Source organism: Salmo trutta, chromosome 22 (genome assembly GCF_901001165.1).
Source record: "Salmo trutta chromosome 22, fSalTru1.1, whole genome shotgun sequence".
Classification (NCBI taxonomy): Eukaryota; Metazoa; Chordata; class Actinopteri; order Salmoniformes; family Salmonidae; genus Salmo; species Salmo trutta.
In genome coordinates, this window is record NC_042978.1 from 16,443,198 (window position 1) to 16,469,804 (window position 26,607).

Consider the following 26,607-nt stretch of genomic DNA (forward strand, 5'->3'; position numbering starts at 1 on the left):
TTCTATGGGGTTGAGATCTGGAGACTGGCTAGGCCACTCCAGGACCTTGAAATGCTTCTTACGAAGCCACTCCTTCGTTGCCCGGGCGGTGTGTTTGGGATCATTGTCATGTTGAAAGACCCAGCCACGTTTCATCTTCAATACCCTTGCTGATGGAAGGAGGTTTTCACTCCAAATCTCACGATACATGGCCCCATTCATTCTTTCCTTTACACGGATCAGTCGTCCTGGTCCCTTTGCAGAAAAACAGCCCCAAAGCATGATGTTTCCACCCCCATGCTTCACAGTAGGTATGGTGTTTTTTGGATGCAACTCAGCATCCTTTGTCCTCCAAACACGACGAGTTGAGTTTTTACCAAAAAGTTCTATTTTGGTTTCATCTGACCATATGACATTCTCCCAATCCTCTTCTGGATCATCCAAATGCTCTCTAGCAAACTTCAGACGGGCCTGGACATGTACTGGCTTAAGCAGGGGGACACGTCTGGCACTGCAGGATTTGAGTCCCTGGCGGCGTAGTGTGTTACTGATGGTAGGCTTTGTTACTTTGGTCCCAGCTCTCTGCAGGTCATTCACTAGCTCCCCCCCGTGTGGTTCTGGGATTTTTGCTCACCGTTCTTGTGATCATTTTGACCCCATGGGGTCTACTTCCGGTCCGGAGTGAGCAGTCGCACTTCGCTTCGCTCCACAGGTAATATTACACTTCTTTACATTACAACGGTTTGGTTTGTTTGATCTGAACAATTTTTTTCTTAGCTATCAAAGATAATTGTGTAGTTTAGAGTAATTAGAGTAATTATCGAGGCCAGCTATTTTTTTTTCGTCCTCCTAACGTAGTCAACACTGCTGGCTGCTAGCTGCTAGCTAGTCAACACCGCTAGCTAGCCAACCGTTACCGTCTAGCAGCGCTGTAGATACTAATACATTACAACGGAACGATTTGACTAGTGCAGTGTTAGCTAGCTAGCTACATAGCTGTCTTTGTCAGCTTGATAATTGTGTAGTTTAGTAATAGCAAGGTTAACTAGCCAGCTATTTCCGTCCCCCGCGACGCCATTGTTCCATACCCAGCCAACTATTACCGACGAGCAGCATTGTAGAAACTAAATACATTACAAAGGAACGTCTTGATTAGTGTTATGTTAGCTAGCTACAAAGTTGCTTTTGTATAATAGCCAACCTCTACCGACTAGCAGCACTGTAGAAACTATTACATTACAACGGAACGATTTGACTAGTGCAGTGTTAGCTAGCTAGCTACATAGCTGTCTTTGTCATAGCTTGATAATTGTGTAGTTTAGTAATTATCGAGGCTAGCTAGGTTAGCTAGCCAGCTATTTCTGTCCCCCGCGACGCCATTGTTCCATACCCAGCCAACTATTACCGACGAGCAGCATTGTAGAAACTAAATACATTACAAAGGAACGTCTTGATTAGTGTTATGTTAGCTAGCTACAAAGCTGCTTTTGTATAATAGCCAACCTCTACCGACTAGCAGCACTGTAGAAACTATTACATTACAACGGAACGACTTGATTAGTGTAGTGTTGTGTTAGTTAGCTAGCATTTGTCATTTTAGTCAATAAGATTTTCGCAACGTAAGCTTAACTTTCTGAACATTCGAGACGTGTAAGTCCACTTGTCATTCCAATCTCCTTTGCATTAGCGGAGCCTCTTCTGTAGCTTGTCAACTATGTGTCTGGCTATCCCTGTTCTCTCCCCTCTGCACAGGCCATACAAACGCTTCACACCGCGTGGCCGCTGCCACTCCAACCTGGTGGTCCCAGCGCGCACGACCCACGTGGAGTTCCAGGTCTCCGGCAGCCTCTGGAACTGCCGGTCTACGGCCAACAAGGCTGAGTTCATCTCAGCCTATGCTACCCTCCAGTCCCTAGACTTCCTGGCGCTGACGGAAACATGGATTACCACAGATAACACTGCTACTCCTACTGCTCTCTCCTCGTCTGCCTACGTGTTCTCGCATACCCCTAGAGCATCGAGCCAGCGGGGTGGTGGCACTGGAATCCTCATCTCTCCCAAGTGGACATTCTCTCTTTCTATCACCTCATTTGAATTCCATGCTGTCACAGTTACCAGCCCTTTCAAGCTTAACATCCTTATCATTTATCGCCCTCCAGGTTCCCTTGGAGAGTTCATCAATGAGCTTGATGCCTTGATAAGTTCCTTCCCTGAGGATGGCTCACCTCTCACAGTTCTGGGTGACTTTAACCTCCCCACGTCTACCTTTGACTCATTCCTCTCTGCCTCCTTCTTTCCACTCCTCTCCTCCTTTGACCTCACCCTCTCACCTTCCCCCCCTACTCACAAGTCAGGCAATACGCTTGACCTCATCTTTACTAGATGCTGTTCTTCCACTAATCTCATTGCAACTCCCCTCCAAGTCTCCGACCACTACCGTGTATCCTTTTCCCTCTCGCTCTCATCCAACACTTCTCACTCTGCCCCTACTCGGATGGTATTGCACCGTCCCAACCTTCGCTCTCTCTCTCTCCCGCTACTCTCTCCTCTTCCATCCTATCATCTCTTCCCTCTGCTCAAACCTTCTCCAACCTATCTCCTGACTCTGCCTCCTCAACCCTCCTCTCCTCCCTTTCTGCATCCTTCGATTTTCTCTGTCCCCTATCCTCCAGGCCGGCTCGGTCCTCCACTCCTGCGCCGTGGCTCGACAACTCACTGCGAGCTCACAGAACAGGGCTCCCGGCAGCCGAGCGGAAATGGAGGAAAACTCGCCTCCCTGCGGACCTGGCATCCTTTCACGCCCTCCTCTCTACATTTTCCTCTTCTGTCTCTGCTGCTAAAGCCACTTTCTACCACTCTAAATTCCAAGCATCTGCCTCTAACCCTAGGAAGCTCTTTGCTACCTTCTCCTCCCTCCTGAATCCTCCTCCCCCTCCCCCCCTCCTCTCTCTCTGCGGATGACTTCGTCAACCATTTTGAAAAGAAGGCTGATGACATCCGATCCTCGTTTGCTAAGCCAAACGACACCGCTGGTCCTGCTCACACTGCCCTACCCTGTGCTTTGACCTCTTTCTCCCCTCTCTCTCCAGATGAAATCTCGCGTCTCGTGACGGCCAGCCGCCCAACAACCTGCCCACTTGACCCTATCCCCTCCTCTCTTCTCCAGACCATTTCCGGAGACCTTCTCCCCTACCTCACCTCGCTCATCAACTCATCCTTGACTGCTGGCTACGTCCCTTCCGTCTTCAAGAGACCGAGAGTTGCACCCCTTCTGAAAAAACCTACACTCGATCCCTCCGATATCAACAACTACAGACCAGTATCCCTTCTTTCTTTTCTCTCAAACTCTTGAACGTGCCGTCCTTGGCCAGCTCTCCTGCTATCTCTCTCAGAATGACCTTCTTGATCCTAATCAGTCAGGTTTCAAGACTGGGCATTCAACTGACACTGCTCTTCTCTGTGTCACGGAGGCTCTCCACACTGCTAAAGCTAACTCTCTCTCCTCTGCTCTCATCCTTCTAGACCTATCTGCTGCCTTTGATACCGTGAACCATCAGATCCTCCTCTCCACCCTCTCCGAGCTGGGCATCTCCAGGGCGCGGCCCACGCTTGGATTGCGTCCTACCTGACAGGTCGCTCCTACCAGGTGGCGTGGCGAGAATCTGTCTCCGCACCACGTGCTCTCACCACTGGTGTCCCCCAGGGCTCTGTTCTAGGCCCTTTCCTATTCTCACTATACACCAAGTCACTTGGCTCGGTCATATCCTCACATGGTCTCTCCTATCATTGCTACGCAGACGACACACAATTAATCTTCTCCTTTCCCCCTTCTGATAACCAGGTGGCGAATCGCATCTCTGCATGTCTGGCAGACATATCAGTGTGGATGACGGCTCACCACCTCAAGCTGAACCTCGGCAAGACGGAGCTGCTCCTCCTCCCGGGGAAGGACTGCCCGTTCCATGATCTCACCATCACGGTTGACAACTCCCTTGTGTCCTCCTCCCAGAGTGCTAAGAACCTTGGCGTGACCCTGGACAACACCCTGTCGTTCTCCACTAACATCAAGGCGGTGACCCGATCCTGTAGGTTCATGCTCTACAACATTCGCAGAGTACGACCCTGCCTCACACAGGAAGCGGCGCAGGTCCTAGTCCAGGCACTTGTCATCTCCCGTCTGGATTACTGCAACTCGCTGTTGGCTGGGCTCCCTGCCTGTGCCATTAAACCCCTACAACTCATCCAGAACGCCGCAGCCCGTCTGGTGTTCAACCAAGTTCTCTCACGTCACCCCGCTCCTCCGCTCTCTCCACTGGCTTCCAGTTGAAGCTCGCATCCGCTACAAGTTCGTGGTGCTTGCCTACGGAGCTGTGAGGGGAACGGCACCTCCGTACCTTCAGGCTCTGATCAGTCCCTACACCCAAACAAGGGCACTGCGTTCATCCACCTCTGGCCTGCTCGCCTCCCTACCTCTGAGGAAGCACAGCCCAGTCAAAACTGTTCGCTGCTCTGGCACCCCAATGGTGGAACAAGCTCCCTCACGACGCCAGGACAGCGGAGTCAATCACCACCTTCCGGAGACACCTGAAACCCCACCTCTTTAAGGAATACCTGGGATAGGATAAAGTAATCCTTCTAACCCCCCCCCAAAAAAAGATTTAGATGCACTATTGTAAAGTGGTTGTTCCACTGGATATCTTAAGGTGAATGCACCAATTTGTAAGTCGCTCTGGATAAGAGCGTCTGCTAAATGACTTAAATGTTAAATGTAAATGTAATCTTGTGTGGAGCCCCAGATCGAGGGAGATTATCAGTGGTCTTGTATGTCTTCCATTTCCTAATAATTGCTCCCACAGTTGATTTCTTCAAACCAAGCTGCTTACCTATTGCAGATTCAGTCTTCCCAGCCTGGTGCAGGTCTACAATTTTGTTTCTGGTGTCCTTTGACAGCTCTTTGGTCTTGGCCATAGTGGAGTTTGGAGTGTGACTGTTTGAGGTTGTGGACAGGTGTCTTTTATACTGATAACAAGTTCAAACAGGTGCCATTAATACAGGTAACGAGTGGAGGACAGAGGAGCCTCTTAAAGAAGAAGTTACAGGTCTGTGAGAGCCAGAAATCTTGCTTGTTTGTAGGTGACCAAATACTTATTTTCCACCATAATTTGCAAATAAATTCATTAAAAATCCTACAATGTGATTTTTCATAATTTTTTTCCCTCATTTTGTCTGTCATAGTTGACATGTACATATGATGAAAATTACAGGCCTCTCATCTTTTTAAGTGGGAGAACTTGCACAATTGGTGGCTGACTAAATACTTTTTTGCCCCACTGTATTTTTGTTCAGTGTACGTTCCCTGGCAAGCTGAGATCCTTAGGGGAATGTTCTGTGGTGTGTTTTTTACAAATGTTATAAACAACATTTTTGTGAATGTTAGAGCATTCTAAGGAAATTTAATTCCAAACATTTTCTTAGATAAAATAATTGGTGATTTAAAAAAAAAAAAAAAAAAAAATTAATGTTTGTGGGCTGTTATCATCCTAATGTTAGCTCAAACCCTCATGAGAACTTAATAGTAATATTAGCTAATATCCTGGGAATATTCCCAGTTTTCTGGGTTTTATTTATGGGAAAAATATTTGAAGATGTATGCACGCCCGCCCGCCCTTTGGAATTACCATGGATTTCTGCATAAATTGGTCCTAACATTTGATCTGACCTTCATCTAAGTCACAACAATAGACAAACACAGTGTGCTTAAACTAATAACACACAAATGATTGCATTTTCCTTGTCCATATTGAATACATACTTTTTCCACCGTACACTGAATGTTTAAATTGTCAACCCCCTAGGCTAAAGACTTCTCCAAAAGCTAATTGGAATCAGGAGTCATCTAACCTGGAGTCCAATCGACGAGATTGGAGATGTTGGTTAGAGCTGTCCTGTCCTGTAAAAAACACACAAAATTGGAGTTTGCTATTCACAAGAAGCTTTGCCTGATGTGAACCATGGCTCAAACAAAAGATCTCAGAAGACCTAAGATTAAGAATTGTTGACTTGCATAAAGCTGGAAAGGGTTACACAAGTATCTCTAAAAGCCTTGATGTTCATCAGGCCACAGTAAGACAAATTGTCTATAAATGGAGAAAGTTCCGCACTGTTGCTACTCTCCCTAGGAGTGGCCGTCCTGCAAAGATGACTGCAAGAGCACAGTGCAGAGTGCTCAATGAGGTTAAGAAGAATCCTGGAGTGTCAGCTAGACTTACAGAAATCTCTGGAACATGCTAACATCTGTGAGTCTATGATATGTAAAACACTAAACAAGAATGGTGTTCATGGGAGGACACCACGGAAGAAGCCACTGCTGTCCAAAAAAAACATTGCTGCACGTCTGAAGTTCGCAAAAGAGCACCTAGATGTTCCACAGCACTACTGGCAAAATGTTCTGTGAACAGATCAAACTAAATTTGAGTTGTTTGTGAGGAACACACAACACTATGGAGAAAAAAGGCACAGCACACCAACATAACCTCATCCCAACTGTAAAGTATGGTGGAGGGAGCATCATGGTTTGGGGCTGCTTTGCTGCCTCAGGGTCTGGACAGCTTGCTATCATGACGGAAAAATGAATTCCTAAGTTTAGCAAGACATTTTGCAGGAGAATGAGGCCACCTGTCCGCCAATTGAAGCTCAACAGAAGTTGGGTGATGCAACAGGACAACGACCCAAAACACAGAAGTAAATCAACTACCAGAATGGGTTCAACAGAATAAAATAGTGGCCCAGTCAGTCCTGACCTCAACCTGATTTGAGATGCAGTAGCATGACCTCGTCTGGTGTGACGCACTCATCACAAGTATATTGCTGAACTGAAACCGTTTTGTAAAGAGGAATGGTCCAAAATTCCTCCTGACCGTTGTGCAGGTCTGATCCACAACTACAGAACCCGTTTGGTTGAGGTTATTGCTTCCAAAGGAGGGTCAACCAGTTATTAAACCCTACGGTTCACATAATTTTACACTGTGTTCAATAAAGACATGAAAACGTATAATTGTTTATTAGTGTAAGCAGACTGTTTGTCTATTGAAGATACAGATCACATTTTATGACTAATTTTAGCAGAAATCCAGGTAATTCCAAAGGGTTCACATACATTTTCTTGCCACTATGTTGGTATATGTTCTGAAGTGTATTTCTTCAGATTCAATGCAGCAGGTTGGTAAAGGTGGCCTACAGTATAACTATGTTACAGGCCTTTGTGTTTTTGTTTTTTCTGCATATTCCTTAATTATTTTAGAGGGATATATGTCTGCAGATATATTTACAGTAGATCTCTCCAGATATAACTGGTGTCTGAAGTGTTTTGTGGTGTCTATTCCAACAGCTGCTTAACTTCCTGTCTGTTGTCTCAGGGGGACGCTCACGCTTGCCTGGACCATGAGCAATGAGTCTACCGTCTGGAACAACCTCACCGAGAACTCCACCGTAAGTCACTGCCAGGGCCCCTTCTGTGTCAGTTTTCTGCTAACTGACAGAGCTGACTATTCTGCCTGAATGGCTGATGGAGGGAACATCCTGGGCTGGGACTTAAATAATTAAATCCCTGATCTAATCTTAAATTTAATTCCTCCTTTTGGAGAAATTATTTTCTGACGTAAACAGTCAACACTGGGGTAACAAGCATATTACTGAGTTCATGGTACAGACTACAGTTTTTAACCTTGGTTACTGCATGGATTGTAGCCTTTGTGACTGGTATTAAACATGCGTACAATAGCAGCATGCCTCTGTACAACCGTTGTACTGCTGCTCTTGAGCGGTTTGCATCTAACAATGCAATGGATGAAGGAAGCCCCAAAAGTTTGTTTCTGAATAAACTAGCTGGAGAGTTTCTAAGGCTTTTGTTTGGATAGTTGTCTATCAAAGGGACTTTCTGCCTGTCTGATGCTTTTTCAATTAGCCACACACAGCTTCTCTAGAGCCAAAGTGCCTTGACATGCTGTTGGCGGGGTGAAGGTTTACTGTCTGAAAGGAAGCTCCTACCTCTTTGTAAAGCTTTTAGGTCGACACATTTCCATCATATGGAAGTCCAACCTCATTCAGAATATGACCTTTTTGGTCGAACCTAAACTATGCGTTGAACAGCCAGCCTAAAATCTCCTCCCTGTTGTATTCAGTCAGCTCCAGCTCCCTCAGAGCACCTTTTCCTGTCTTAGGTGCAGACAGGTTAATAGCACAGGCCACAATTGATAAATCGCTCTGTGGCATTTATAGATTCACGGTGCACAAACCAGTGGGGGTAAATCAATGGCTTCAACCTGCATGCTGTAATTGGTAAGGTTATGCATCTGCACAGTGGTTTGTTTGTATTTCTCATAGCGTTGTCTGTTTTTCACATCTGAAAGCTACTAGAGTTTTGATCAACCTTACCATACCTGGTCTTACACAATAGGTAGAAGTACAGTACCAGTCAAAATTTTGGACACACCTACTCATTCAAGGGGTTTTCTTTATTTTTTACATTGTAGAATAATAGTGAAGACAGCAAAACTATGAAATAACACATGGAATCATGTAGTAAGCAAAATATTAAACAAATCAAAATATATTTGAGAATCTTCAAAGTAGCCACCCTTTGCCTTGATGACAGCTTTGCACATTCTCTCAACCAGCTTCATGAGGTAGTCACCTGGAATGCATTTACAACAGTCTTGAAGGAGTTCCCACATATGCTGAGCACTTGTTGGCTGCTTTTCCTTCACGCTGTGGTCCAACTCATCCCAACCATCTCAATTAGGTTGAGATCGGGTGATTGTGGAGGCCAGGTCATCTGATGCAGCACTCAACACTCTCCTTGGTCAAATATCCCTTACACAGCCTGGAGGTGTGTTTTGTGTCATTGTCCTGTTGAAAAACAAATGATAGTCCAACTAAGCGCAAAGCAGATGGGATGGCGTATTGCTGTAGAATGCTGTGGTAGCCATGTTGGTTAAGTGTGCCTTGAATTCAATTTTTTTTTATCACTGACAGTGTCACCAGCAAAGCACCATCACACCACCTCCATGCTTCATGGTGGGAACCACACATGCGGAGATCATCCGTTCACCTACTCTGTGTCTCACAAAGACATTGCGGTTAGAACAAAAAATCTCAAATTTGGACTCATTAGACCAAAGGACAGATTTCCACCGGTCTAATGTCCATTGCTCATGTTTCTTGGACCAAGCAAGTTCTTCTTCTTCTTCTTCTTCTTCTTTTTCTTTTTCTTTTTCTTTTTCTTTTTCTTCTCTTCTTTGCAGCAATTCGACCATGAAGGCCTGATTCACGCAGTCTTCTCTGAATAGTTGATGGTGAGATGTCAGTTACTTGAACTCTGAAGCATTTATTTGGGCTGCAATCTGCAGTGCAGTTAATTGCCAATTATCTGAGGCTTGTAACTCTAATGAACTTATCCTCTGCAGCAGAGGTAACTCTGGGTCTTCCTTTCCTGTGGCGGTCCTCATGAGTTTCATCATAATGCTTGATGGTTTTTGTGACTGCACTTGAGAACTTCCAAAGTTCTTGAAATTTTCTTCATGCCTTAAAGTGATGGACTGTCGTTTCTCTTCGCTTATTTGAGCGGTTCTTGCCATAATATGGACTTGGTCTTTTACCAAATAGGGCTATTGTCACGTCTACTCCCTCTCCTCCCCTCCGGCGTTCGACGTTGCCAGTATACTAACCACCGGGAACGGTGGTTAGTATATGTACGTCATCATGAGGCACACCTGGACTCCGTTACCTCACTTATAACCTCCCCTATATCTGGCACTCCCTTAGTTTCCTCCCCCAGTCAGTATTGATCTTATGTTTATGCAAAGACGCTACTGTTATGTTGGTCCTGGTTCACAGCGTCTTTGTTACAGAATACTGACTCATAATGGAAGCAGCAAGAGAACAAAATATGTCCCAGACGGTCGACAAGCAGGGATACCTTCTACGTCAACAGCTGGCACAACTGGAAATGGCTATGGAAGAGGTTTTTCAGTGTGCAACGTCTCAAACATACCCGGGAGGCGTTGCCGTCAACTAGCGGAGGATACTCTACAACCAGTCGAGCCAGCACAACAGTCCATTCAGCAACCCACTCAGGTCAGTGATACCGTTTGTCCCTCCCTGGATAAATATGACAGCACCCCATCTAAATGCTGTGGCTTCCTACTTCAGTGCTACCTCTACTTTATGCACCAGAGGGGAGCCCCCACCACCAAGAGGTCCAAGATTGCCACGGTTATTTCTCTGACTGGGCGGGCTTTGGAATGGGCCATGACCGCCTGGGAGAGAGGACGAGCTAGATTCATATGAGGGGGCTCTGTTCAAATGCATCTTCGATCATCACCCGGGGGGTGAGGGCAGAGGGGGGTGAGTGCTTATTCCAATTACAGCAGGGGACCAGACGGCTGCCGAGTACATGCTCACCTTCCGGACATTAGCAGCATCCAGCGGATGGAACGAGCCGGCGGTTCATATGCTATTCCGAAGAGGTCTGCGCGAGGAGGTCCAGACGGAATTGGCCTGTCGAGATGACAACCTCTTTGGACGCACTCATTGCGATGGCCATCCATCTGGATGACCTACTACGGGAGTGTCGGAACTCTCATCGCTTCTCTCCCTCCCTCAGAGAACACTCTGGATCAGAGCCTGAACCCATGGAGGTAGGGGTCTCACACCTCCCTGTGGCAGAACGACACAGACGGAGACAGCTGGGGCTGTATTGTGGTCAAGGAGGGCACCAGTTCCGGCACTTCCTAATCCGGGATCCACAAGAGCAGAGGGATGGTCACCTGATCTTCGACCTCCTGGGGCAGGAGTGAGTTATTCTATTCATCACTTTCTGCTAAACTCTTTTTGGTGTACATCACACTAGTTGACTGTCCCTTGTGTACTGCCTACAGCGTTAGTGGATTCTGGTGCCGTGGGGAACTTTATTGACCAGACCCTTGCCTCCTCTCAACATCATCTCATACCCGCTCTCCTCTCCTTTCCCGATTCAAGCCCTTGATAATCGGCCACTAGGATCCGGAACCATCACACATATTACCCAACCACTCACCCTCACCATGGAGTCCATTCATCAGGAGAATATCCTTCTTCATCACCAATGCACCAGGTCACAAGATCATCCTCGGCCTCCCTTGGCTTTAACGCCATAACCCAACCATCTCATTGTCGAGGATGATAATCACAGACTGGTCACCCGAATGCCAGAGGACCTGCTTCCCCATCCCATGTGGTTCCACGTCAGTTGAAAGTCCTGTGGTTTCCCTTCAGCCCAATATCCCGGAGGTAAACTAGGACCTGCGGGAGGTATTCTCCAAGACCGGCACCACCTGTCTTCCCCCTCATCATCCCCTGGCACTGTGCCATCAACCTGCTGGCAGGGTCTGTGCCTCTGCACAGATGCATTTACCCTCTGTCAGTGGTTGAGACCCAGGCCATGGATGATTACATCCAAGTGGCGCTCCAACAAGGTTTCATCCGCACGTCCACTTCTCCTGTGTTGGCTGGCTTCTTCTTCGTGGCCAAGAAGAATTGAAGGTTACGCCCATGTATTGAGTACATAGGAATCGATGCAATCACCGCAAAGTACCTTTACCCTCTCCCGTTAGTGCCGGCAGCCATCGAACAGCTCCACGAGGCCCGGTTCTTTACCAAACTGGACCTGAGGTGTGCATACAATTTCATCCGGTTCCGGGAGGGGGATGAGTGGAAGACTGCATTTAGCACGATGTCTGGTCACTATACTATTTAGTTTAGCCAATGCTCCGTCAGTGTTCCAGGGATTCGTTAATTAGGTGTTCAGGTGTTCACTCCTGTAAATTGAAATGCATTCCAGGTGACTACCTCATGAAGCTGGTTGAGAGAATGACCAGAGTGTGCAAAGCTGTCATCAAGGCAAAAGCTGGCTAATTTGAAGCATCTCAAATATAAAATATTTTTGATTTAACAATTTTTTGGGGGTTACTACATGATTTCATGTGTTAGTTTTTCATGTATTCACTATTCTACAATGTAGAAAATAGTAAAAATAAAGAAGCCCTTGAATGAGTAGGTGTGTCCAAATGTTTTTATGTAGAGCTTAATAATTGCTCTCTATCAAGTAAAAGCAATTAAAAGGAGAACTGTTGCTGAGGAAAGTGTAGTGCAGTGTTTTTTCCATTTAGCCTTCCTGCTGCCTTGTCTCACATGAATAGCCTGATCAGGGGAGCAATTAGCCAGGAGGCCCTGCTAAAAGTAGCTATACTCTGGGCTTTGATGTTCATGTGAGAAATGTTTTTTTTTTCTTCTCCACTCTACCCTACACACACAGCCTCAGTGGTCCCTTGTCTCTCAGTAAACACCCATTCCTCTTGGGAACTTAGTCATGCACTTAGTCTCAACCCCAGAACAATCAGCACACCTGTGCACCCAGGTGTCCCTCATCCTCTAAATGTTTCTCCAGGGGGTCCCATTTGAGCCTGATAAACAACAGAATGGTTACGTCCTACTGCTGGTGCTCCTGTCCATCTTCCTAGTGGGAACACTGGTCCTGCTGTCTGTCATCCTGATTGTCTCCAGACGCTGCTGTGATGGAGACCGCCGCTATAACAGGTCAGACCACTAGTCTACATGGTTTAGTCATGTAGCTATGTATGTCTATGAGTGAGATGGAGACCATCCAAATATCTGTATAGAAAGCAATGTTTATTCCATTACCATGCGCCTCTCCTTTCTGTACACAGCAGCACATATAGAGGCAGAGTCAGTGGCACGCTGCAGGCTGGCCAGGGTAGAGTAGTGCTGACTGGTACAAATGATGAGTGTAATGAGATTTCATAGCAGCCATCGGCGGTGATTCATCTTGCCTCTCACACTGCTATAAGCTCTGGCTGCAGCCCTGTGAAACACACACCACAGGCAGAGCGCACAGAGGAAATGGAAGCACAGAGCCGGGCGGACAGAGAAATCCCTCAAGTCATTCTCTCACAGATAATATAGCACAAAGGAATCGCAGATGCACTGACAGGGAAGAGACCTCCGCTGCGCTACTGCTCCAGTATAAGGCTGTGGTGGGGGCCAAAATCGCAGTGCATCCAGGGCAATAATATAGGGAATAAACAATTCCTCCCCTTAGAGAAATGTATAGGATTAGAACTGCAGATCATACATCTTTTAATTTGTACCATAGGTATTAGTAGAGATTTAATCTAGTAATATTTCTTAGTAGAAAACCCATCACAGGAGGTTGGTGCACCTTAATTGGGGAGGACGGGCTTGTGGTATTGGCTGGAGTAGAATCAGTGGAATGGTATCAAACACATGGTTTCCATTTGTTTGATGCCATTCCATTTGCTCCGTTCCAGCCATTATTATGAGCCATCCTCCCCTCAGCAGCCTCCACTGAAACCCATAGTATAGAACTGACATCCCATTCTCTATTGAAGAGGTCAGGAGGTTCCTTCTCCCTGAAGGTTTCCATGTCACCTGACATGATTTACATGTGCATTGATTGTGCTGCTACTAGTATCCTGGTCCTTTCTATGTGCTACTGTCAGCTGGCCTAAAGTTCTAAATGCATAGGAAACATCTCAAATCACATCTTATTCGCTATATAGGTCAAAAGTACTGCACTAAATAGAGACTAGTGTATGATTTGAGACAGAGCCATATGCATCAGGGGTAATAATGTCTGTGCATTGATCTGCTCCTCTGTGTTGCAGTGCCAGCGACGACCCTGAGAAAACCAACACGACCTACACTGAGGCGTCTCAACCAGTCCATGGTGAGTGAGGGGGAGTCAAAACCATGTTTATCATTCTTCCGCACTTGGGAATAGAATGTATAGCAGCCGAATAAAATAAAAACTTTTGCTCCGATGCAAATCATTTCTTTAAAGTCACTGTTTCGGCAGCTAGCTGCCTCCATCAGGGATTCTTTGCAGTCTCTGGTAAACACTGCTAGCCATTGGCCATATTGCCATGTTTTATCCCAAGAACACAACATTCTGTGAAATTGAGGTCATGCTCCTCTGTGTAAATACAAACGTTTTAGATGTGGGTTATCTGAGGATCTCCACTCTCTGCTGAGTATGATAAATCAGGAACACATTTACATTCATTAAGGGAGACAAAGTACTTAAAGTGCCTTCAGAAAGTATTCACACCCCTTTTTCCACATTTTGTTGTGTTACGAAGTGGGATTAAAATGGATTTAAATGTCAGTTTTGTAAACGATCTACACAAAATAATCTTGAATATTTATAAAAATATATATTATAAATAAACAGCTAATATAAAGATTCTTGATTACCAAAGTATTCAACCCCCTGAGTCATAACATGTTAGAATCACATTTGGCAGTGATTACAGCTGTCAGTCTTTTGGGGGTAAGTCTCTAAGAGCTTTGCACTCCTGGATTGTATACTGAACAAACATGTAAACTGTTGGTCCCATTTTTCATGTGCTGAAATAAAAAAATCGCAGACATTGGTAGAGAATTTGGCAGTACATCCAACCGGCCTCACGTGCAACCACGCCAGCCCAACCACGCCAGCCTCCACATCCGGCTTCTTCATTTGAGGGGGAGGTAGGGTGCTGAGGAGTATTTCTGTCTTTAATAAAGCCCTTTTCTGGGGAAAAACTCATTTTGATTGGCTGGTCCTGGCTCCTGAGTGGGAGGACCTGGCTCCCAAGTGGCTGCACTGCTGCCCAGTCATGTGAAATCCATAGATTAGGGCCTAATTCATTTATTTCAATTGACGGATTTCCTTATGAACTGTAACTCAGTAAAATATTTGAAATTGTTGTGTTTATTTTTGTTCAGTATACAATATTTGCACATTCTTAAAAAAATTCTTGCCATAGATTTTCAAGCTGATTTAAGTCAAGTTTTGACTGTAACTAGGCCACTCAGGAACATTGTGTTGTCTTGGTAAGCAACTCCAGTGTATATTTGGCCTTGGGTTTTAGGTTATTGTCCTGCTGAATGGTGAATTTGTCTCCCAGTGTCAGTTGGAAAGCGGACTGAAACAGGTTTTCCTCTAGGGTTTTCTTTTTATCCAAAACAACTCCCTAGTCCTTGCCAATGACAAGCATACCCATAACATGATGCAGTCACCACCACGCTTGAAAAAAGGAAGACTGGTATTAAGTGACGTGTTGGATTTGCCCCTAACAACACTTTATTCAGGACATAAAGTCAATTTCTTTACCATGTGTTTTGCAGTTTTACTTTTGTACCTTATTGCAAAAAGGATGCATGTTTTGGAATATTTTTATTCTGTACTTGCTTCCTTCTTTTCCACTCTGTCATTAAGTGTCACAAAAGGTGCCGTGTTGAATTGACCAAAATGCAGCGGGAATGTGGATACTCATTCTTTTAATGAATTACGTAAAGCATCCACAGAAAAAACAAACAATAAACGATACTCACGACCAAACAGTGTGGCAGGCTAAACAAGCAGTGCTCACAAACAATTACACACAGACAAACACACCCTACTAATATAGGACTCCCAATCAAAGGCAACTCAACACACCTGCCTTCAATTGGGAGTCCAATCCCAATTAACTCTACATAGAAAACAAACCTAGAACCTATACCCACAACTAACTAAACCTAGAAATACATAAACACAGAGCAGTGCCCAAAACCCCCGGAATACATAAATAAAACAACCTACTACCTACACCACCACCCCAAACCATATAAAACAAATACTCTCTGCCACATCCTGACCAAACTACAACAACACATAACCCTTAACTGGTCAGGACGTGACATTAAGCTTACTATTGTGGAGTAACTACAACGTTGTTGATCCATCCTCAGTTTTCTCCTATCACAGCCATTAAACTCTGTAACTGCTTTAAAATCACCATTGGCCTCATGGTGAAATCAGAAAGCGGTTTCTTTCCTCTCCAACAACTAAGTTAGAAAGAACGACTGTATCTTTGTAGGGACTGGGTATATTGATACAAAGTGCAATGAATAACTTCCCCATGCTCAAGGGGATATTCAATATGTGCCTTTTTTTATTTATACCCCATCTACCAATAGGTGCCCTTCTTTGCCAGGCATTGGAAAACTCCCAGGTCTTTGTGGATGAATCTGTTTTTGAAATGCACTGATCGACTGAGGGACTTTACAGATAATTGTATATGTGGGGTACAAAGATGAGGTAGTCATAAAAAAAAACATGCCACTAGAGTCGATTTCCACGGCCCCACTGAAATCTATACTGAACAAAAATATATAAATGCAACAATTGAAAAGATTTGACTGAGTTACTGTTCATATAAGAAAATCAGTCAATTGAAATAAATTCATTAGGCCCTAATCTATGGATTTCACATGACTGGGAATACAGATATGCATCTGTTGGTCACAGATACAGTTGAAGTCGGAAGTTTACATACACTTAGGTTGGAGTCATTAAAACATGTTTTTCAATCACTCCACAAATGTCTTGTTAACAAACTATAGTTTTGGCAAGTCTGTTAGGAAATCTACTTTGTGCATGACACAAGTAATTTTTCCAACAATTGTTTACAGACAAATTATTTCACTTATCATTCACTGTATCACAATTCCAGTGGGTCAGACGTTTACAAGCACTAAGTTGACTGTGCCCTTAAACCGCTTGGAAAATTCCAGGAAATGATGTCATGACTTTAGAAGCCTTTGATAGGCTAATTGACATCATTTGAGTCAATTGGAGGTGTACCTGTGGATGTATTTCAAGGCCTACCTTCAAACTCAGTGCCTCTTTGCTTGACATTATGGGAAAATCAAAAGAAATTAGCCAAGACCTCAGAAAAAAAATTGTAGACCTCCACATGTCTGGTTCATCCTTGGGCGCAATTTCCAAACGCCTGAAGGAACCACGTTTATCTGTACAAACAATAGTACGCAAGTATAAATACTATGGGACCACGCAGCCGTCATATCGCTCAGGAAGGAGACACGTTCTGTCTCCTAGAGATGAATGTACTTTGGTGTGAAAAGTGCAAATCAATCCCAGGACAACAGCAGAGGACCTTGTGAAGATGCTGGAGGAAACGGGTACAAAAGTATTTATATCCACAGTAAAACAAGTCCTATATCGACATAACCTGACAGGCCACTCAGCAAGGAAGAAGCCACTGCTCTAAAACCACCATAAAAAAGCCAGACTATGGTTTGCAACTGCACATGGGGACAAAGATTGCACTTTTTGTAGAAATGTCCTCTGGTCTGATGAAACAAAAATAGAACTGTTTGGCCATAATGACCACTGTTATGTTTGGAGGAAAAAGTGGGAGGCTTGCAAGCCGAAGAACACCAGCCTACAAACCCGACTCAATTACACCAGCTCTGTCAGGAGGAATGGCCCAAAATTCGCCCAACTTATTGTGGGAAGCTTGTGGAAGGCTACCCAAAAAATTTGACCCAAGTTAAACAATTTAAAGGCAATGCTACCAAATACGAATTGAGTGAATGCAAACTTCTGACCCACTGGGAATGTGATGAAAGAAATAAATGCTGAAATAAATCATTCTCAACTATTATTCTGACATTTCACATTCTTAAAATAAAGTGGTGATCCTAACTGACCTAAGACAGGGAATTTTTACTAGGATTGAATGTCAGGGATTGTGAAAAACTGAGTTTAAATGTATCTGGCAAAAGTGTAAACTTACGACTTCAACTGTACCTTTAAAAGAAAGGTAGCGTAGATCAGAAAAACAGTCTGTATCTGATGTGACCACCATTTGCCTCATGCAGCCTGACATCTCTTTCGCAGAGTGTTGATCAGGCGGTTGATTGTGGAATGTTGTCCCAAACTTCTTCAATGACTATGCAAAGCTGCTGTATATTGTGCGGGAACTGGAACACGCTGTCGTACACGTCGAACCAGAGCATCCCAAACATGCTCAATGGGTGACATGTCTGGTGAGTATGCAAGCCTTGGAAGAACTGGGACATTTTCAACATCCAGGATTTGGGTTCAGATCCTTGGGACATGGAGCTGTGCATTGTAATGCTGAAACTTGAGGTGATGGCAGCGGATGAATGGCACGACAATGGGCCTCAGGATCTCGTCATGGTATCTCTGTGCATTCAAACTGCCATTGATAAATTGCAATTGTGTTCATTGTACGCAGCTTATGCCTGCCCATACCATAACCCCACTGCCACCATGGGGAACTCTGTTCACAATGTTGACATGACCAAACCGCTCGCCACACAACGCCATACACGTGGTCTGTGGTTGTGAGGCCAGTTGGTCGTACTGCCAAATTCTCTAAAACGACGTTGGAGGCGACTTATGGTAGAGAAATTAACATTCCATTTTCTGGCCACAGCTCTGGTGGACATTCCAGCAGTCAGCAACCAATTGCACACTCCCCCAAAACTTGAGACGTCTGTGGTATTGTGTTGTGTGACACAACTGCATGTTTTAGAGTGGACTTTTATTGTCCCCAGCACAAGGTGCACCTGTGTAATGATCATGCTGTTTAATCAGCTTTTTGATATGCCACACCTGTCAGGTGGATGGATTATCTTGGCGAAGGAGAAATGCTCACTAACAGGGATGTAAACAAATTTGTGCACAACATTTTAGAGAATTAAGCTTTTTGTGCATATGGAACATTTCTGGGATCTTTTATTTCAGCTCATGAAACATGGGGCCAACACTTCACATGTTGCGTTTTATGTTCTGTGTATTTATCAAATCAAATCAAATGTATTTATATAGCCCTTCTTACATCAGCTGATTTCTCAAAGTGCTGTACAGAAACCCAGCCTAAAACCCCAAACGGCAAGCAATGCAGGTGTAGAAGCATGGTGGCTAGGAAAAACTCCCTAGAAAGGCCAAAGCCTGGTTCGTCTCTAGGTTTCTTCCTAGGTTATGAGGGGTGGCCAGTCCTCTTTTGGCTGTGCCAGGTGGAGATTATAACAGAACATGGCCAAGATGTTCATAAATGACCAGCATGGTCAAATAATAATAATCACAGTAGTTGTCGAGGGTGCAACAGGTCAGCACCTCAGGAGTAAATGTCAGTTGGCTTTTCATAGCCGATCATTGAGAGTATCTCTACCGCTCCTGCTGTCTCTAGAGAGTTGAAAACAGCAGGTCTGGGACAGGTAGCACGTCCGGTGAACAGGTCAGGGTTCCATAGCCGCAGGCAGAACAGTTGAAACTGGAGCAGCAGCACGGCCAGGTGGACTGGGGACAGCAAGGAGTCATCATGCCAGGTTGTCCTGAGGCATGGTCCTAGGGCTAAGGTCCCCCGAGAGAAAGAGAGAGAGCATACTTAAATTCACACAGGACACTGGAGAAATGCTCCAGATATAACAGACTGACCCTATCCCCCCCGACACATAAACTACTGCAGCATAAATACTGGAGGCTGAGTCGGGAGGGGTCAGGAGACACTGTGGCCTCATCCGATGATACCCCGGACAGGGCCAAACAGGCATGAAATAACCACACCCACTTTGCCAAAGCACAGCCCCCACACCACTAGAGGGATATCTTCAACCACCATCCTGAGACAAGGCCGAGTATAGCCCGCAAAGATCTCCGCCACAGCACATCCCAAGGGGGGGCGCCAACCCAGACAGGAAGACTACGTCAGTGACTCAACCCACTCAAGTGACGGCATGGAAGAGCACCAGTAAGCCAGTGACTCGGCCCCTGTAATAGGGTTAGAGGCAGAGAATCCCAGTGGAGAGAGGGGAACCGGCTAGGCAGAGACAGCAAGGGCGGTTCGTTGCTCCAGTGCCTTTCCGTCCGTTCACCTTCACACTCCTGGGCCAGACTACACTCAATCATAGGACCTACTGAAGAGATGAGTCTTCAATAAAGACTTAAAGGTTGAGACCGAGTCTGCGTCTCTCACATGGGTAGGCAGACCATTCCATAAAAATGGAGCTCTGTAGGAGAAAGCCCTGTCTCCAGCTGTTTGCTTAGAAATTCTAGGCACAATTAGGAGGCCTGCGTCTTGTGACCGTAGCGTACGTGTAGGTATGTACAGCAGGACCAAATCGGAAAGATAGGTAGGAGCAAGCCCATGTAATGCTTTGTAGGTTAGCAGTAAAACCTTGAAATCAGTCCTTAACAGGAAGCTAGTGTAGGGAGGCTAGCACTGGAGCAATATGATCAAATTTTGGGGTTCTAGTCAGGATTCTAGCAGCCGTATTTAGCACTAACTGAAGTTTATTTAGTGCTTTATCCGGGTAGCCGGAAAGTAGAGCATTGCAGTAGTCTAACCTAGAAGTAACAAAGTATGGATAAATTTTTCTGCATCAATTTTGGACAGAACACTTCTGATCTTTGCAATTTTACACAGATGGAAAAAAGCTGTCCTTGAAACAATCTTGATATGTTCGTCAAAAGAGAGATCAGGGTCCAGAGTAATGCCGAGTTCCTTCACAGTTTTATTTGAGACGACTGTACAACCATCAAGATTAATTGTCAGATTCAACAGAAGATCTCTTTGTTTCTTGGGACCTAGAACAAGCATCTCTGTTTTGTCCGAGTTTAAAAGTAGAAAGTTTGCAGCCATCCACTTCCTTATGTCTGAAACACAGGCTTCCAGCGAGGGCAATTTTGGGGCTTCACTATGTTTCATTGAAATGTACAGCTGTGTGTCATCCGCATAGCAGTAAAAGTTCACATTATGTTTTCGAATGACATCCCCAAGAGGTAAAATAATATAGTGAAAACAATAGTGGTCCTTAAACGGAACCTAGAGGAACACCGAAATTTACAGTTGTCAGAGGACAAACCATTCACAGAGACAAACTGATATCTTTCCGACAGATAAGATCTAAACCAGGCCAGAACTTGTCCGTGTAGACCAATTTGGGTTTCCAATCTCTCCAAAAGAATGTGGTGATCGATGGTATCAAAAGCAGCACTAAGGTCTAGGAGCACGAGGACAGATGCAGAGCCTCGGTCTGACGCCATAAAAAGGTAATTTACCACCTTCACAAGTGCAGTCTCAGTGCTATGATGGGGTCTAAAACCAGACTGAAGCATTTCGTATACATTGTTTGTCTTCAGGAAGGCAGTGAGTTGCTGCGCAACAGCTTTTCCAACATTTTTTGAGAGGAATGGGAGATTCGATATAGGCCGATTAGTTTAAAAAATATATTTTCTGGGTCAAGGTTTGGCTTTTTCAAGAGAGGCTTTATTACTGCCACTTTTAGTGAGTTTGGCATTCAGGCTTGCCATAACAAAAGGGTTGAATACTTATTGACTCAAGACATTTTAGCTTTAATTAATTAATTACTAAACATTTCTAAAAACATAATTCCACTTTGACGTTAAGGAGTATTGTGTATTAGCCAGTGACACAAAACATCTCAATTAAAACCATTTTAAATTCAGGCTGTAACAACAAATTGTGGAAAAAGTCAAGGGGTGTGAATACTTTCTGAAGGCACTGTCCCTAATAAAAAGTACATTTACTACACTATCAGATCTGTTATGTCTCTGAATATATTAGAACAGGCAAAGCTCCATTTAGAATACATAAAATACTAGACATACACACATTTGCATGACAACAAGACAGTAGTAAGTGAGGCTGTGGTGCTGTTCTTCCACCAGACCTTTACCTCTCCCTCTATACACCCCACTCTCCCCCAGCAGAGATCACCATCCAGGTCGACGAGTCAGACTGCCTGTCGGCCGCCAGCTCCCACATGGACATGGAGACTGAGCGCTTCCTGTCCACGGGCACCCAGGGCGGCCGCCGCGTCTCCTTCAACGAGGCGGCGCTCTTCAACCACGGCAGGAAGGCCCTGGATAAAGGCCGCAGGTCAGACAGATCCAGACGCCCACTCACTCCCCCGCACTAGACCACGCTGAATATGCTCAGTATTCTGCACTACAATACAATGACTGCCTTGGCAACAAAGTGTTTGTTTTAAAAATCTGTGAGAAGATTGGGCGCATAGTTTGTTACATTAGAAGACATTATGGAGACAACTGTGTAATACATAATAAAGGCAGTTTTAAAAGAGTTGTTATGGATGGTTTATTACAGGAGAATTATAGGGATTGATGCTCTGAAAATGGATTATACACATTCATAGAAAGGGTTTCCAAAATGCAGACATACTCGTGTAACATAATTGTGCAATGTAGCCCACTTTAGCTATAGGATGTGGGTCTGTACCCCAGGAGTTTGACAAAAATGTACTATTTACTGTTCTGATTACGTTGGTAACCAGTTTATAATGGCAATTGGGCACCTCAGGGGTTTGTGACATATGGCCAATATATGACGGCTAATGACTGTGTCCAGGCACTCCGTGTTGCATCGTGCTTAAGAACAGCCTTTATCCATGTTATATTGGCCATATACCACACCTCTGGCCTTATTGCTTAAATGTATTATGTATGGTAACTAAGCTCTGTTTGCTCTCTCTTTCTGACTGTCCGGGTTCTTTGCATGAGCCCCACCTCATTCTGATATGCAAATTAAGTTTAGAGATTCTGTAGGGCAAAATACATATTACAGCTGAGCCTTGAGTTTGAAGTGAGAAAATCTGTTTTTTATCGCTTGAAAGTTAACACAGTTCAATAACTGCACCCATGTTGCATCAGCATTCTCTATTCACCATCTCTCCCTAAACTAATGTTCTCTGATTCGGGTCCCAGGAACCTACAGTGTGTGTAAGCTTTTTTTCCAGCCCAGTACTAAAAACTTCCAACAAAGGAAATTATTTGTCTAATCAGGTGTAGTGATAGCTGAGAACAAAATACTAAACTCCTTGTGGCTCCCGAGGACAAGGATAGAAGAACATTCCTTGTAAGGGATTGCACAATAGCATTTATATTGTATCAGCCTTGAACTCTCTGAACTGTTTCTCAACTGTTTTCCACCTCAGGTACACGTTGACTGAGGGTGACTTCCACCACCTGAAGAACGCGCGACTCACACACCTCCACATCCCGCCCCTGGCCCTCAAGATCGTCACCATCCACGAGTGTGAGTCATCGGAGAACAGCATTGCTATGACGACCCGCCCCGCCGCCAAGTCCAGCCTTTCCATCTTCCAGGTGACAGCCGTGCTGCTATTAGCATTGATACATCATTAGTCATGACTTGACCAATTAGGCCATCCATCAGTGTGGGGCCCACAGCGTGTTTCAGCCCTATCAGATACAGCGCATGGATCATTCTGCCTCCTCTTTCCAATGAGACATATACATTGATTTTGCCTTTAACTGAGGTTTCTCAATCATTATGTGTATAGCCGGCACTGTGTGCCCTGCGGCCCCTGCGGCCCCTATGTCCCCTACCCCAGACAGCGTTGACCAGTCTGAGTGTCAGCCCCAGCTCAGCCCTCCCTGGGGACACCCTCAACTCGGTGGTGGACTCCAGCTTCAGTCAGAGTTCCCTGGTCCCTGGACCCAAGGAGCCCAGCAGCAGCGTGAGTCACTTACCCCCTATCTCTGTCTGTCTGTCTGTCTGTCTGTCTGTCTGTCTGTCTGTCTGTCTGTCTGTCTGTCTGTCTGTCTGTCTGTCTGTCTGTCTGTCTGTCTGTCTGTCTGTCTGTCTGTCTGTCTGTCTGTCCATACAATATGGACAATTCCCTTATATCCCCTCCTTGACGTGGACGTCGATTTAAGGCAGCCCCCCGCACCTCTTTGATTCAGAGGGGTGGGGTGAAATGCGGAATACCCATTTCGGTTGAATGCATTCAGTTGTACAACTGACTAGGCTTCCCCTTTCCCTCTCTCTCCCCCAGATTGAGGTGATGGTTTCTGGCTCCAGGAATGGGGGCAGTTCGTCTTTGAGTGAGGGGGCGTCGGTGACGTCTGTGACGGGTGCGTCCCCTAGCGCGGGAGTGGGGCAAGGCCCGGTCCTGCAGTTCTTCACCAAGCTGAGGCGCCATGCCAGCCTAGAGGGGGCCAGCCCATACTTCAAGAAGTGGAAGCTGGACAGCAGCCAGCGGGCTTCTAGTCTGGACACCAGAGGTAGAACAGACTTCTTATTAATATTTCCGTATAGTATGCTTCAGGCTTACTGTATGTACAGAATGATGGATGGAGCATCGGCCTCATTTAAATGGTTCTTTGTACTCAAATTTAGTCTACAAATTCTATTTTAAAGACGATGCTTCTTAAGAATGAGGTCCAACTGCAAGAAGCTTCACTTAACTGCCAAGGCGCGTTGTGTACACTACACACACACACACACACACACACACACACACACACACACACACACACACACACACACACACACACACACACACACACACACACACACACACACACACACTCTGACAGATGGCTTTATGACGCAGGACTCTTCTCTTCCAAGGCATTGTGAGCCTAACTGAAACCTCCCCACAGCTTTCCTCACAAACACACAAATACTGCTCCCTCTCCTGCTCCCCCTACACACAGCTAACAACAGAGCACACAGGACTAACACCCCCCAAATAGACGATATATACAAAAGTTTGTGGACACTCCTTCAAATTAGTGGATTTGGCTATTTCAATCACCCCCATTGCTGACAGGTATATAAAATTGTGCACAAAGCCATGCAATCTCCATAGACAAACATTGGCAGTAAAATGGCTTTACTGAAGAGCTCAGTGACTTTCAACTTAGCACTGTCATTGGATGCCACCTTTCCAACATGTCAGTTTGTCAAATTTCTGCCCTGCTAGTGCTGCCCCAATCAACTGTAAGTGCTATTATTGTGAAGTGGAAACATCTAGGAGCAACAACGGCTCAGCCGCGAATTTGTAGGCCACACAAGCTCACAGAACGGGGCCGCTGAAGCGTATAGCGGGAGCTTCGTGAAATGGGTTTCCATGGCCTAGCATCCACACACAAGCCTAAGATCACAATGCCAGCTGGAATGGTTTAAAGCTCACCGCTATTGGACTCTGGAGCAGTGGATACGCTTTCTCTGGAGTGATGAATCACGCTTTACCATCTGGCAGTCTGACGAATGAATCTGGGTTTGGCGGATGCCAGGAGAACGCTATCTGCCCTAATGCATAGTGCCAACTGTAGAGTTTGATGGAGGAGGAATAATGGTCTGAGGCTGTTTTTCATGATTTGGGCTAGGCCCTTTAGTTCCAGTGAAGGGAAATCTTAACGCTACAGCATACAATGACATTGTAGATGATTCTGTGCTTCCAACTTTGTGGCAACAGTTTGGGGAAGGCCCTTTCCTGTTTCAGCATGACAATGCCCCCGTGCACAAAGCGAGGTCCATACAGAAATGGTTTGTCAAGATCGGTGTGGAAGAATTAGACTGGTCTGCACAGAGCCCTGACCTTAACTCCATCAAACACCTTTGGGCTGAATTGGAACGCCAACTGCGAGCCAGGCCTAATTGCCCAACATCAGTGCCCGACCTCACTAATGCTCTTGTGGCTGAAGGGAAGCAAGTCCTTGCAGCAATGTTCCAACATCTAGTGGAAAGCCTTCCCAACTTCATATTAATGCCCATGATTTTGGAATGAGATGTTCGACGAGCAGGTGTCCACATACTTTTGGTCATGTAGTGTATCTCAATGCCTGCTGGTATCTCTTCAGCTGACTGGTACAGTACATAAGCAGATAAGACATGCTAACCTCTCACCATTACAATAACAGGGGAGGTTAGCATTTCTGGGGGGGTATGATATTTGTGCATCTAACTTTGTCACTCATCATTATTCACGATTCATTTTACATTTACATTTTAGTCATTTAGCAGACGCTCTTATCCAGAGCGACTTACAGTAGTGAATGCATACATTTCATAAATGTTTTTCTCCGATTCATTCAGGACTATGCATAATCATGGTAAATTCCACATCAATGTGGAAGTGTTTAGAAAGATATTCTATTTTCATTTACAATAAAATTGACACAATACATTATTTACCATTTTAATTTCTTTAAATACACTTTGAATACACATAAATTAATTTTCTGGTCCACTAAAATTTTGGTCCACTAAAATGTGGGGACTATGTACAAACAGTGCTATAATTTTTAAACGGTTCACCCGATATGGATGAAAATACCCTTAAATTAAAGCTGTCAGTCTGCACTTTAACCCCTAGTCATTGTATAATTTCAAATCCAAAGTGCTGGAGTACAGAAACAAACAACAAATGTGTCACTGTCCCAATACAGTTGTAGCTCACCTATATGTTTGGGGCAAATCCAATACAACACATTACTTAGTCCCACTCTCCATATTTTCAAGCATAGTAGTGGCTTCATCATGTTATGGGTATGCTTGTAATCTTTAAGGATTGGGGAGTTTTTCAGGATAAACGTAATGGAGCTTAACACATGCAAAATCCTAGAGGAAAACCTTGTTCAGTTGGCTTTCCACTAGGCACTGGGAGACTATTTCACCTTTCAGCAGAACAATAACCTAAAACGTAAGGCCAAATCTACACTGGAGTTGCTTACCAAGAAGACAGTGAATGTTCCTGAGTGGTCAATTTGACAGTTTGAAGAATTTTGAAAAGAATAATGGGCAAATATTGTACAATCCAGGTGTGCAAAGCTCTGAGAGACTTACCCATAAAGATATTTCTGTATTTCATTGTCAATAAATGTGCAAGAAAGTCAAAAAC

At 44.9% G+C, this 26,607-nt stretch overlaps 1 protein-coding gene across 3 annotated transcripts in view; it reads left to right on the top strand.

Annotated features, from left to right (window-relative positions):
* LOC115158221 (voltage-dependent calcium channel beta subunit-associated regulatory protein-like) overlaps positions 1–26,607 on the top strand; it is a 55,291-nt gene that overhangs the window by 21,992 nt on the left and 6,692 nt on the right. For 2 of the 3 annotated variants that reach the window (XM_029706897.1, XM_029706898.1), the window contains 7 exons: positions 7,395–7,467; positions 12,464–12,612; positions 13,722–13,783; positions 21,644–21,815; positions 22,891–23,062; positions 23,260–23,436; positions 23,755–23,983. In XM_029706897.1, coding sequence (XP_029562757.1) covers positions 7,420–7,467; positions 12,464–12,612; positions 13,722–13,783; positions 21,644–21,815; positions 22,891–23,062; positions 23,260–23,436; positions 23,755–23,983 — 1,009 coding nt within the window. In that variant the 5' untranslated portion in view covers positions 7,395–7,419. The remainder of the gene's footprint in view (positions 1–7,394; positions 7,468–12,463; positions 12,613–13,721; positions 13,784–21,643; positions 21,816–22,890; positions 23,063–23,259; positions 23,437–23,754; positions 23,984–26,607) is intronic. The other variant, XM_029706899.1, reaches the window with a different exon arrangement.